Source organism: Scyliorhinus canicula, chromosome 13, assembly GCF_902713615.1.
Source record: "Scyliorhinus canicula chromosome 13, sScyCan1.1, whole genome shotgun sequence".
Lineage (NCBI taxonomy): Eukaryota > Metazoa > Chordata > Chondrichthyes > Carcharhiniformes > Scyliorhinidae > Scyliorhinus > Scyliorhinus canicula.
This window is the reverse complement of record NC_052158.1, coordinates 107,469,861-107,484,651: the sequence shown is the minus strand read 5'-3', so window position 1 is coordinate 107,484,651 and position 14,791 is coordinate 107,469,861. Positions and strand designations below refer to the sequence as shown.

General features: G+C 39.9%; 1 protein-coding gene across 3 annotated transcripts in view; it reads left to right on the top strand.

Moving 5' to 3' along the window:
• The window catches only part of tbl1xr1a (tbl1x receptor 1a), a 227,220-nt gene that overhangs the window by 185,290 nt on the left and 27,139 nt on the right, over nt 1-14,791 (top strand). For 2 of the 3 annotated variants that reach the window (XM_038816622.1, XM_038816621.1), the window contains 9 exons: nt 587-685; nt 1,982-2,127; nt 4,822-5,041; nt 5,423-5,518; nt 6,539-6,671; nt 6,999-7,140; nt 9,572-9,635; nt 12,293-12,390; nt 12,507-12,567. In XM_038816622.1, coding sequence (XP_038672550.1) covers nt 628-685; nt 1,982-2,127; nt 4,822-5,041; nt 5,423-5,518; nt 6,539-6,671; nt 6,999-7,140; nt 9,572-9,635; nt 12,293-12,390; nt 12,507-12,567 — 1,018 coding nt within the window. In that variant the 5' untranslated portion in view covers nt 587-627. The remainder of the gene's footprint in view (nt 1-586; nt 686-1,981; nt 2,128-4,821; nt 5,042-5,422; nt 5,519-6,538; nt 6,672-6,998; nt 7,141-9,571; nt 9,636-12,292; nt 12,391-12,506; nt 12,568-14,791) is intronic. The other variant, XM_038816623.1, reaches the window with a different exon arrangement.

Here is a 14,791-nt window from a genome sequence, read left to right as displayed (position 1 = left end):
ATTATTATTGAAACTTGGCTTTAAGGCCAATGATAGGTCTTTTGAAAATTTGATTGTATTATTATAGTATTTTGAATATGTCAGTTATTTTTACATCAGTGATCTACTGTGTCAGCACAAAATGTGCCGTTGTCCAATATATAACAATTTTGGTTGAAGAGCGTTGAATCCCAAATTGTGTCAGATGTGTAACATTGTTGGCTCGATAGCCAACTGTTTCACAAATGTACAGGAAGCACTTTGTGATTATACAAAATGGTTAATAAACAGTTTAAAAGTTATCAGGTAGACATTCAAATTTTGAAGTAGAAGCTCTAGCTTGTGATTTTCACAGAAAAATGAAGGAAATTATGATAACTGAACAATTCAAATTTCATTTTTATTGGATTGAATTGCAGCAACTCCTTATGCTTATCATAAGTAAGGAAGCAATCCCAAATCCTAGCGTAGTGGTGATTAATTGTGGAACAATCTTCTTGCATACTAGTAAAGCGAAGAGCAGCAGTGAAATAGTGAATTGCAAACCTAATTTTCTAATGCATGTGCAAAATTAATTTGTGACTCTACCTTTTTTATATATACATAGGCTTACCCTGTAACGACCTCATGGTTTAAGTGGGACTGAAGATGAGTATTAGCAGTGATGAGGTCAACTTTCTCGTATATAGATATTTACAGGAGTCTGGTAAGTATATCTAATATTAAAATAAGGCTTTGAAATGTTTGAATTCTTCCTAGCTCTGTTCTTGGCAGCAGAAAAGGTAGGTGGCCTTGTGTTTGAGTCTGGAGGTAATGGGATTGGGGTGGGGAAGGATTGGGGACCAGAGCCTGAAGGTGGCTGGTAGAGCAAGGGAGGTGGATTGTTGAGTCTCAGGATGGCATCGATCAGATTTGCAGTGGGCAACTTTTAGTTTTTTTGGTAGGCGACCGTTACAGCTCGTTTCCCTGACTGACGTTAGCACTGGCTGGCTTAGAAGTAGGTGTTAGATCCCTAGTTTCCATATACAAAGAGTTAATGCCTGCTTCTGGCAAGGGTAAAGGACACCCCTTGCTTTTCCTTAACCAATGTGACGGGTGACGCACCAGTTGCATGTTATTTTGTGCATCTGTGAGGCTGTGGTAGCATATAGAAAACAAACACTCTACAACCCAGTATCCAGGTCTCTGTATTTACCACACGTGTATTTTTAAAAATAATTGTAAACTTTTGAGATAGAACATGAACAGTGTGAGCAACAATGTGATTTGCAACTGCCCAATTCCGCGCCACCCCTCAACTCCACTGTTCTATTTAAGTGTTTAAAATTAGATTGTTGTTGATTTATATATAGGTGTGGATATTCAAATAGGGCCGGAATTCTCCGGTTGTTGCGATTCGCTTTTCCTGCCGGCAGCGCACTCCCACTCGCGGGTTTACCAGCGGTAGGGGGTGGTTACAATGGGAAATCCCACTGATAAGCAGTAGGAAGGTAGAATCCCACCGCCAGCGAATGGCGCGGGGCTGAGAAATACATGGCTGGGTGGGCGGCGGCGGCGAAGAATCTCGCCCAGGGTCTGAGGGTGCAGTTGTCCTCAAAGGCACTCCAGGATCTGGGAGCATTTAAAGGCTTGGGAGTTAGCGATCGGAGGAAGAAGCTGAGCGAAGACTCGGGTCGGGAAGAATATTTTTATTTTCAAAAGATATTTTTGATGATTTGGTTCATCAACAAACCATGAAGGGCAACTGTTTACATTATAAATGTTGACATGAAATATGTTACAGCAGATAATATTTATAAACAGGACATACATGCCATATCTAGGATTTTCAGTGTATGGATGAGGCCTGAAGCTGTGTGACCACTAAATTATTGATCTTGTATTCCTCAAGCATTTGATGTCAAGAAACAAAGCATGATTGAATATTTATCAATAATCTGTTTACTACATTGTGTGTGATGCAAATTGTTTAAGCTATCATAAATCATTTTTTTTATCCAAGGTTTTTCCCATTCAGCGTTCACATTTGGTATAGAGAGTCACATCAGTCAGTCCAATATTAATGGTGCCCTGGTGCCACCAGCAGCTCTCATCTCGATCATACAGAAAGGTTTGCAGTATGTGGAGGCTGAAGTCAGTATCAATGAGGTTCGTATCCAGCAAACGTGGGAGGGGGTGCATGAAATTGTGAAATGAGCAAAATTGAGCACTATACAAGTTGCACATTTCATGAGGCTTTATTATAATAATTTTTGTTTTATATTTTAATTCAAAGTTTTCTTGACTGAAAATTTCCATGCTGACTGGTTGTCCCATAATATATTTTAGTCTACTCTTATGGATTGCCTGGAACTTCAAAGTGCTCAAAGGAAATTGTTGACAAAAGCCTAGGGTTGGAAGATTATATATACTTGTGTCTGAATATTTCTATTTTTTTGGGGGAAAAAGATGGATCAATTAGGTGCAGTAGTAACTTATGGTACTGGGAGGCAAGTTTAGTTAGCTATTTTAGTTTCTGTGTTTTCTTCAGTCAGGAAAGTACGTTTTACTGTTGTATTGTGCAGTCTGATCTTTTGATCATTTAACTTGGATCTAGTTTAGACCATTCGATCTTTCAACTCTTTTTTTATATTACCATTACAAATCCTAAACCGTCACGTGCATAATACTTTGTTACTATTAAATCAAAAATGCGAACAGCACCATTGTCTACAATGTCATGAATGGTTCACCTTGCCATTGTCAGAAACACAGGCAAAAGATTGACACCTAAACCTCCTTGCCTGCCCCCACATTCCTTCACTTGATCATCTTAATAGCCAAGGTGGTGGTGGCACCATCATTGCCATATACTTTTTGATCTCTTCCCATTCCCCTTCACCTAACTAATGGCGTCTCTTTCTGTACCTACGTTGTTAACACCCAAATCTCCGAGAATTTATTCCCGGTCACATCCTTTCTCTCATCTCATGTTGCCTTGGTTGCAGTAGTCAGAAGCACAAACTCATTATATTGTAGTTACTATCTGGATGTAGCACTCTGCCACCTCCAAACCATGAGATGCCTGTCTGACATGTGCTGGTTGAGTCACAACTTCTTCCAATAGTATATTGGGAAAACTGAAGCCAATGTTCTTGGTCCTCGACTTAAATTAAGTTCTCTTGCCACGAATTTCATCCCTCAGCTGTTTTGCTCAGGCTTAATCAGAGTCTAAAACATTGCTACTAACCCTATTCAACTCATTATTATCTAAATCTAGCACCAATATCACTTCCTTCTGACATCTCAGCATTGCCTGTTTCTGCTCCCTAACTTAGTGCCATTAGAGAATGCAGCACATATGCATGCTTTTGTCACCTCTAGCCTCAACTATTTCAATATCCTCCTTGCAATCTTCCCATCCTTCATTCTATAGAAACTTCAAGTTGTCCAACATTCAACCACCCGTATCATGTCCCATTTGTCCATTTCGATCTCCGTGCTGACCTACATTAGCTTAATATGCCCAGTATATAAAATTTAAATGCCTTATCCACTCATTTCTCACAATTTGTGCATCTCTTTGCAATTTGCTTTAGAATCATATCACCTCGTCCCCATTTTGTCTTATGAAATAGCCTATTGCACTATATTGATTTTTGTGTCTCTTTTCTGAAATTGTCATTCCTGGAATTTTTGTAAAAACTATGTAAAGGCAAGCTATCGGGAACTAATTTCTTTGTTGGTGAACTTTTTAACATTGCAGAAAATCAAACTGATATACATCATTTACTCTTGTGCTTTGTTTAGAATCATTCATGCCCCATCTCTGTCATTAATAGAACATGATTTAAGTTTAGTTTCTGGCAAAATTAAAATACTAAAGTCTTGTGTCTTAGAGTGAAGGGGTGGGCAAACCATTTCTCGTCAACTAATTAAATTGTTACAATTTACAATTATACATCTTGTATCTTGAATGTTTTATCCGTGCTGTCTTGTCACAGTTGCTAAGTTAGTTTGACATGTTTTGTTGGGATTAGGATGTTTCATATTTTCTAAAGTGTCTTATATGCATCTTTCAGTGATCCATATTTCTCAAATGCAATTCTAAATTTGGCACCCTTTGCCAAATAACTGTGCCGCCTGATCTATACGTCTGCTGAATCTAAATTTGCACAAAGCTGATTCCAGATTGAGTGTTCCTTTACACTAAACCAGTCTTGCAATTTAATGTTTCATTAAGCAACTTGTTGAAGAATAGCTTTTAAATTAATTAAAAATAACACATCAGCATAAATCCTAAAATATGGTTTTAGCAGATTTGAAAATGCGAAAGGTCCTACAATTTAATTCTGGGATAGATCTTTAAATGCACACGATATTGTTATCATGGAACTCGCTCACATTACAATGTTTTTCTTCCCTGTCCTAGTTTCTATGCTATTTCTTTCCTTTCCCTCGCCCCCAACTTCACCAAAATAAAAAATTGTGTCTGAAAGCCTGGCTGTTGCATTCCAAAAATAACCTGAAATTAATTGCTGTCCAGAAGGCTAATATTCAACTTAATTGTACTACTTCCTATATTAGAATGATTGCTGCTTAATGTAAATTGCAAGGAACTACTTACTTTTCATGAAGTGAAGATTATCAGCAGTGCATCCCATGGTAATTGAGTGTGCAATGTAGCGAGCAAATAGGAAATAAGTCTAAATTCTGAATGTGTTTTTCCTGTAGCCCTGTAGCTTTTTGTTGTACAGCCACATTCTCTTGATATTCAATTCAAAGTAGTATTGGTGAAGTCTGCCATTTTAAATGTTAACAAAATACAAGATCTTTATTCTGAGTCACAGCTTTCTGTTCTAGGATGGCACATTATTTGATGGGAGGCCCATTGAGTCCCTTTCTTTAATTGATGCTGTAATGCCTGACGTGGTGCAGACAAGACAGCAAGCTTATAGAGACAAGTTGCAGCAACAACAAGCAGCAGCAGCTGCTGCCGCCGCTGCAGCTGGTCAACAAGGGGCTGCAAAGAATGGGGAGAATACTGCAAATGGAGAAGAGAATGGAGGACACACCGTTACAAGTAAGTAGAAATGAGAACACACGTGTATATTTTCTGTTCTAGATTTCCATGGCATTTCATGTGTCTGAAGGGAAAAAAAGTACACATTTAAATCTGACATCTAACACCTGTTTCGGGCCCCTTTGAGAAATAGGACTGTGACTGACTACAGCATGCATGTTGCACATTACAGTCAGTCTCTTCAGGTGACTGAAGTCACGCTAGAGGCCCTTAAAGGGACCACTGGAGGCTGCCACCTGAAAGGTAACTTTTAAGTTTTTTACTTAACATATTATGGAGCCAGGTGGGGCAGAAGTGCTTCTCCTGGCTCCGTATTAAAACCGTAGACTGCTGCCAGCCACTGCTCGCCCCTTTACCGATTGTCCTACCCTTCCCTTCCAGACTTCTCTGATGTCCTCAGCTGGCAGCCTAGCATCCCCACCCAGCAAGCTACTTCAGGATCTGCGAATGATAGAGCTACCTCTGGATCTGTGAAAGGTGCCCATTGCTCGCTGATTCTATTCACAATTTGGGCACGGTCCAATTTCGAAGTCTAGAAATTATTACCTATGAAACTCATTGTGTGCCATTCTACTTGCAAGTGAACATTTATTTAGGCTGGGAATTAAAATAATATGAAAAGGAACATGTCATTTGGACCTTTGGTCTCTGAACTCAGTTTTCGCAGCTTCCCTAGTCATTGAATATTTCTGGCATTACTTGAGATCTTAGAGCTTTTTTCTATTCATACCTACTTTTAAAACCAATGGGCTTGATATACGGGAGGTGTTTGAAGCTTTTGACAACACAAGTAACCGATTATTTCAAGTTCAAAAGGATAGGTCTTGGATGTGAAACGTCAACTGACTGACTGACTTCTGCTTCTCCACGGAAGCTGCCTGACCTGTATATTTTCAGCTTTTTGATTTTTATAGTTTTCAGATTTCCAGCATTTGCTTTATGTTAGCTTTTTGTTTAAATTGAGGCAGTGTTGTTCATTGTATTTTGCATTGATTCATAAGGTGAGCAAAAGTGAGAAGTAAGATCCTGCCCTCTTAAGGCATATTTATTATGGAGAATGCATAAAATATGATTCGTTCTACACCAAAAAGTAATTGTATCTGAATAAAATTCCAGCGAGTAAAAAGACCAAATTAGATTTTGTTCCATATTTGAAATAAAACAAACATGACATTTTTACATTACAAAGAAAGCAGAAAATGAATGTTTTTGAAGATATTCCATAATGACGAATAATTCCTATAATTGTGATAAATGATTGTCTCTGGTTTAGTTGCATTGTCCATAATTCATTTAAAGATGCTTTTGACTATTAGAAACTTTAATCTAGTACACTTTTATTTTGTTGGAATATCACTAGGCCTGACTCAAATAATCTATTTCAGAATATCCAGTATAGTTCAGTCTCTTTATGTGTTTGCATTAGTCTTTCAGTCCATGTTTTCCCTTGTGGTTACTCAACAAATTTCAATTCTTTCACTTTAAAAAAACAAATAGATAACCATACAGATATGATGGAAGTTGATGTAGATGTGGATATCCCATCCAATAAAGCTATGGTATTGCGTGGCCATGAATCGGAGGTTTTCATATGTGCCTGGAATCCAGTCAGTGACCTCTTGGCATCTGGGTGAGCACTCTCCAGCAATAGCATAAATTAATGCCTGGAATCAAAAAAAGAATAATTTTTTTTTGAACTGTTGATGTATTTGGTTCATGGCTAAATTTGAACAAGCTGTTTGATAAAGGATTGATTGTTTTCAGTAATTTTCACATGCACCAGATCTGCAAAAAAGTTTCAACCTTGATAGTTGTTCTTTGCCTAAGTATGAAAAAAAATTATTCAGAGTAAATTACCTATAATTATCATACTTGAGAAAGCATTCTGCAGAAATTTTTAACTTATTTTAAATGTAATGTCCCCCCCCCCCCCCCCCCCCCCCAATTTATCCTCCAGATCGGGAGACTCAACAGCACGAATATGGAATCTTAGTGAAAATAGTAGTGGTGGCCCCACCCAGCTAGTACTTAGACACTGCATAAGGGAAGGAGGACAAGATGTACCAAGCAACAAAGATGTTACTTCTTTAGACTGGAATGTAAGTGGCAAATTTATCTAAGCTGTACGAAGTAAAATTGTCAAAGATTTGAGTAATTCTGTTTTAAACATTGTATATGTATATGAGATTTATAAAATCCAACAATTATATTGATTAGGTATTTCTTTATCAGAAAGATTCCTTCATGTGCACAGTTTGTGGCTTTTCTATCAAAGGTTGGGAAATTCTTACATTTTAAATTTTACAAAGGACATTCTTTCCAACGTTTCCTATCCTAAACTGGATTGGGTCTCTACGTGTTCTTTGGCTCTTGAAGTTCTTAATCCGATGTATGCAACACTATTTCTGTACCAGTGTGTTTCTGCATTCACATCTTTAATTATGGTTCCTTTGTTACTGATGAAAATAATTTTGCCTTCAATTTACTAATCTGGTCATTAAACTGACTTCTGAAATGTATATGGTACGTAGGGAATTAATTATCAGCTCATACACAAAAATAATGGGCTGGATTACATGCTGAGGGAAGGCTCCCAGCATCCCAACATAAATTTTGGGGGCAACCCCACCGTTGCTTAGCTAGTTCGCCCCACTTCAGTTTTTTGGGTGATGGCCTTTAATTAGTATGAAATGGGACTTCCATCTGACTCCAGGAAGATGTCCTGCCTCATAGAGCTGTGGGCCAATTGGAGGTCAGGAACTGTGCACACCAGCAGTCCCACTGTTGGCCATGGGTGGCCACTGTCGGTGCTGTAGTTAGATCAAGGAGGTGGCATTCCGTGATGGACATAAATGTTTAGGTGCATCTGGGATCTTGTTCAGCACAAGCTTACTGCGGTGGACGGACATGGGAGAGGCAAAACTGCGGGGAGGGGCCTCTGGTTGGCACTCGTAGCCTGGCAAAAGACATCCCTGCCTTTTAACTGGCCAGCAGCCTGCAGGGTTAAACCTGCTGGGCTTCATATTGAGTGTCAGTCTGCCCCATCATCCATCAAATCGGAGTGTAGTGGAATGAGTTCCTAATTGGGCATTAAGAGTCTCAATTGGGTCATGGACGGGCGACCCACCGGCACTCGTAATAGCAAGATGAAGGCAGATTGGCAGGCATGCTGCAGATGGCATAGTGCCCTAACTTACAGGTCCACCCATCTGCTTTCCTGCCTGTGGGTAGCTGTATAATTCTGACCCATATCTCTTGTTTACCCTAAACCCAATATTGTTACAGGTTTTTGTCAGCTTGCTTGTGCTCAATAAGTGTGGATTGATGCAAATTTGTCTGATGGGCAACATTTTTTTGAATTTAGCAGTTAGTTCAATCTGAATGAAACCTCACGCAGATGGTTAATGTTTATCTCTGAATTGACACTGTTGGCTGTTTACCCATAGTAGACTTTAAACAGAGCCCAAACCTGTCTACCTGATGTCCAAACAAATGCACGTCTGACTGCAGTCACAGGATAGTGTTTAGGAGCTAAAATTATGACTGACGTTTTTCTCTTCAACCCAATGGCACTGAGCCCAGTTGTAGCTTTTAGCTGCAATTAGCTGACTGTAATAGAATTAGTGATTATGGCTCAGCTACTTGCTGAATACACCCTTTCTTACTTGCTTAGCTGGGTGTAATTTATTTTTATTCGTTTATGTGGGCGTTGCTGGCTGGGCTCGCAGTTATTGCACATCCCTGAGGGCATTTAAGAGTCAACTACATTGCTGTGGATCTGGAGTTACTTGTGGGCCAGACCAGAACAACAGAATTCCTTCCCTAAAGGTCAATTGACAATGGTTTGTTTCATAGTAACAATTCTAACTTTTTAAACTTTGAAATTCAGATTTCACCATATGCTGTGGTGGGATTCTAACCCGGCTCCCTAGATTACTAATCTTGATAGTATCACTATGCCACTGTCTTTATGAAGGGGCCTGAGGAGTGCAAGTTGAAAAGCTCCAACATGTCTCTCCTTCCATCAACACTAGTTCTGTGTTACCAAAGGGCTAAATGTTACACACTAGTTCAAAAGAGGGTGTCAAGATAAGCTTGGCAACTACCGACCAATCAGTTCGACCTCGGTGGTGGGGAAACTTTGAGAAATTATCATTTGGGACAAAATTAAAAGACACTTGGACAAATGTGGACTAAATTAAGGAAAGTCGGTGTGGATTTCATGAGGGAAACTCTAATTTAATTAACTTGCTGGATTCTTTTGATGAGTTAGTAGGGAGGGTTGATGAGTAATGCTGTAGATGTGGTTAACATGGACTTCCAAAAGATATTTGATAAAATGTTGCACAACAGAGCTCGGGATCAGTAGCATTATGAATATGAAATTGGCTGAGTGACAGTATCCATACTCATCCTTGGATATGTAAAACTGACCAAACTTGGAGGTATTGTGAACAAGGAGGTATTGTAAACAAGGAAGAGGATAATGTAAAAATTCAGAAGTATTAATGTTATCTTCTATTGTCTTAGAGTGAAGGCACACTTCTAGCAACAGGTTCATATGATGGATTTGCAAGAATATGGACAAAAGATGGTGAGTTTTATTCCTGTGTATTTACTTGAGCCATCTTTATTTGATCCAGTTTTATTTTCTGCCATGCATTGTATTACATATAATATAAATGTGGTCTATTCCAAGGCCTTCTCAATGTTGCTCATGAAGTGGTCTCTAAGAAGGGTAAAGACCGACCCAGGAAAATTTTAAAGTTGTGTTTTACCTTGTCATGCTTCTTGTAACTACCTATGACCTTGCAGGATTATCTGGAACTGTGTAGGAAGAATTTCACCCCCAGTGATCCGTTTAATCCATTAGGTTCCAATAACAACCCAGAATGATTGCCCAGTCACAAACATCAGCCTTTAGTACTTTGGACTTCCTTGGGATTCCAATATTTGATCATCAGGACTGATCATGGGGCATATCAATTTTGGAACCAAAGTTTAGAACCAACTTTCTCCTCTTTCTTTTTTTTCCTCCACCCATCACAACCTCTAAGCGACCATGTGCACACGTACTAGTAAAGAGGCTCGCCGCTGATTTAGTTATTAAGCAGCTGACAAATACTGGTTTGACCTTTCATGAGATGAACATCAGATGCCGGGAGCTCTTTGAGTGGTATGGTGAGGTACACAATTCCCATGTAATTATGAGTGTACTACTACCATAATGCCGACCATGTAATATGCACCCAATTGAAGGTGTACAAATTAAGCATCAGTCACTTGCTTCTCTGCAACCCTGTTGGGGAACAGTTATATTAATGTTTCTTACTCTCCTAGTACTGCCCGCTTAATGTTTAACAGTTTGTTTTGTCATGGGATGTGGGTATTTCTGGCAAGGCCAGCATTTGTTATTCATTCCCTGTTGCCCCTGAGAAGGTTGTGATGAGATGCTGTCTTAAACTGCTGTTGTCCATATTGTGTAGATACATCTACAGTGCTGTTTGGAAGAACATTTCAGAATTTTGATCTAGTGACAGTGCAGGAATATTTCCAAGTCAAGCTGGTGCGTGGATTGGAGGGGAAATTGCAGCTAGTGTTGTTCTATGCACCTGCTGTCTTCTAGGTGGTAGAGGTCGTAGGTTGAACTGCTCTTGAAGTCACAGTATTTATATGGCTGGTCCAGTTGAGTTTCTGGTCAGTGGTCCCCCAGGATGTTGACAGTGGGGGATTCAGTGATCGTAATACCGTTGAATGTTAAGGGGCAATGGTTATAGTCTCTCTAGTTGGAGATGGTCATTGCCTGACACTTTTGGGGTACAAATGTCACTTTCCACTTGGATCAGTCCAAACCCGAATGTTGTCCAAGTCTTGCTGCATATGGGCGCAGACTAATTCAGTATCTGAGGAGTTGGGAATGGTGCTGAGCATTGCACAATCAATAGCGAACATCCCCATTTCTGACCTTATGATGGAGGGACGGACATTGGTGAAGCAGCTGAAGATTGTTGGGCCTAGGACGCTATCCTGAGGATCTCCTGCAGCAACATTCTGGGACTGAGATCTTTGGCTACCAACAATCACAACCATGTTCCCATGTGCTAGGTAAGACCAGTGGTGCATTTTTCCCCTTATTCCCATTGATTTCAATTTTGCCAGGGCTCCTTGATGTCACACTTGGTCAAATGCTGTATCAAGGACAATAACTCTCACCTCATCTCTGAAATTCAGCTCTTTTGTCCTGGGTTGACCCAGGGTTGCAATGAGGTTCGGAACTGAGTGGCCCTGGCAGAAACCAAACTGAGTTTCAGCGAACAGGTTATTGCTGTGAAAGTGCTGCTTGATAGCATTGTCGACTACACCTTTCATCACTTTGCTGTTGATCGAGGGGAGGATGATGGGGTGGTAACTGGCTGGATTGGATTTGACCTGCTTTTTGTGGACAGGGCACCCTGCATAATTTTACCAGTGTCACGTAGATGGCAGCTATGTAGCTGTATTGGAACAGCTTGACTTGGAGAGCTGCTGAGCCTGGAGCAAGTGTCTGCAGTACTACTGTAGGGATGCTGCCAGGACATGCCTTTGCAGTATCTGGAACTTTCAGCCATTTTTTGATGTATGCAAGGCATTTAACATCAGTGTGACAGATGGATCTAGAGAGAAGAGCTGGCTTAGATTGCCTATTGATCCTAACTATTGGTCTCACTTATACCCAACAGATGATGTCACTACAGCCTACACTGTAGACTGGCTTTGCAACTGTCGTTACTTTATACCACATCAGTTATGTTAAGATGCTCTGCTTTTGTTTAACTGGCTCATGAGTTCTGAAAACAAATGCAGCACCCATCACCTCAAGTTGACATTTGGTCAATTTTATTAAAAAGTAACGACGTCGATATCGTTTCCAATTTTTTCTTCCAATGCGAAAGTGGCTTTGTCAGCCTTTCAGTCATATAAATGCATCACTACCAAATACATACACTATAAATCACCATTGTGTGAAAAGATTCCATTATTTCAGAAGCTAAGCTCCAAGGAAAGTTGCCGAGAAATGTGAAATCCTGCAGCTCGAGTCGCTTGTACTGCTACACAGATCCTCTGTAAAGTAATTAATGGTAATGTCAATTTGCCCATTAACCGTTGTTGACTATAGATTATTCCATTCATTGTACAAGTTGCCGATGGAGATCTGATAACTAACTTTTTGTTGTCTTCATTTTTTTAATGTAGTCTTTGTCATTCTTTAAGGTAACCTTGCTAGTACCTTGGGTCAACATAAAGGACCGATATTTGCATTAAAATGGAACAAGAAAGGAAATTTTATCCTTAGTGCAGGAGTGGACAAGGTAGATTCTGAAATTATTTCATTACTTCAACACATTATTACTTTGTTACTTCCCAGTACTTATTTTGTTTTTGTGCCTTCTTCATGCTCCTAACACTTTGATTTTGTTTCACGAAGACAACAATTATTTGGGACGCACACACCGGAGAGGCCAAACAGCAGTTCCCTTTCCACTCTGGTAAGCATTTAGAAAACTTATACATTGTTTAAAGCCTGTCTGATTTAAATTGGTTTCTTTTGACTAGGAACTGTATTAGCACAGAGTGTGCTTAAGAGCTGTTTGATTCCTTCCCTGTTTGCTGAATTAATTTAAAGTGTCATTTTTGTATGGAATGCTGGTGATTCTCATTAACTTTGGCTGACAGCCCTAATCCCAAACAGTGATTTGCTGTAAGATTGTCAGCAGGATTCTGTAAAGTGTATAGGTTGGTATTGCCCATTGTCTACGAAAAGAAGATTTGAACTCATTTGCAGACCTTTTTTTCAGATATTTGCTTTATTGTTGTTTCATTAGGCAGTTTCAGCATGTTTAAATAAATCTCTTTAACAATAGGAAAGCAAAGTCAGGAAATTAACTCTGAAAATGAAAGCCAAGTTCAAAAACACAGGAGCAGTGATACAGAAAGTAAAACAGTGTAAATACAATTAAGAATCAAGAGACAGGATGAAACTGCATTAATTGGACAAGTGAAGTTAGTTAAAGAGAAAGATGTTTTTAAATGATATTCACAGACACTAACTTACCTACAATGTTTGTGATCTCTTAGGGGCCACGTAGAACGTAGAAAGAGGCCATTTAGTCTATCAAGTTTATGCCAGCTCCATGTGGAGCAATCGAGTTAGTCCCATTCCAATGTTGTATCCCTGTAGCCCTACAAGTTTATTTCCTTCAGCTCTCCACCAATTTCCTTTTGAAGTAATTGATGAATCAGCTTTCACCACCCGTGTGGACGTTTAAAAAAAAATCAACTAGGTTAGTTAGACTGGCTTTTTAAAATCCTTGTTGGCTCTCTCTCATACCTAGTACAAAGGAAGATAGTTCTGGCTGTTGGAGGTTAGTCATCTTAGCTCTAGGGCGTTACTGTAGAAGTTTCTCAGGGGAATGTCCTAGGCTCAACTTTCTTCAGCTTCTTTATCAATGACTCTCCTTCCATCGTGAGGCCAGATATGGGGATGTTCACTGATGACTGCAATGTTCAGCACCATTTTCGACGACTCAGATACTGACGCAGTCCTTGTCCAAATGCAAAAGACCTAGGCAATATCCAGGCTTGGGCTGACAAGTTGCAAGTAACATTCATGCCACGTAATTGCCAGGCAATAACCATCCCCAACAAGAGAGAATCTAACTGTCACGTCATGACATTCAATTACATTACCATCACTGAATACCCCACTATCAACATCCTGGGGATTTCAGAAACTAGATTGGACTAGCCATATAAATACTGTGGGGAGCAGGTTAAAGGCTAGGAATCCAGTGGTGAGTAACTCGCCACCATCCAGGACAGAGCAGCCCGCTTGATTGCTACCCCTTCCACAAACATTCATTGCCTCAATCACCGAAGCATTGTCTACCATCTTCATAATGCATTGCAGGAACTCTCCAAGGCTCCTTCGACAGCACGTTCCAAACCCACAACCACTGTAATCTAGAAGCACAAGGGCAGCAGATAAATGGAACACCACCAAGTTCCCCTCCATACCACTCCCCATCCTGACTTTCAAATATAGTGCCACTGCTGCTGGGTCAAAATCCTAGAATGGTCTCCTTAACAGCACTGAGGGTGTACCGATACCACATGGACTGCAGGTATTCAAGATGGGGAGGCAGTGGTGTAGTGGTATTTTGCTGGACAAGTAATCCAGAGACCCAGAGTCGTGCTCTGGGAAACGGGTTTGAATCCCGCCATGGCAGATGGTCAAATTTGAATTCAATTAAAAAATCTGGAATTGAAAGTCTAAAGATGATCATGAGACCATTGTCAATTGTTGTAAAAACCCATCTGGTTCACTGATGTCCTTTAGGGAAGGAAATCTGTCGTCCTTACCTGGTCTAGTCTTCATGTGACTCCAGATCCTTAGCAATGTGGTTGACTCTTCATGCCCTCAGGGATGGGCAATAGGTGCTGGCCCAGCCAGCGATGCCCACATCCCATGAACAAATAAATAAAAAGACGGAGGAAGTTAATCACCACCGTTTCAAAGGCATTTAGAGATGGGCAATGAATGCTGGCCTTGCCAGCAAAGCACACATCCCGTGAATTCATTTTTTAAAACCCTGGAAACAAACAATTTGCAAAAAACTTTTCCAAAAGAATTAAAATTGTGGAAAATTTGTTTTCGTTTTGCTGTGTCTCTAAAAGTTATCTTTTATTTTAGCCAGCAATTGTTTGAATATA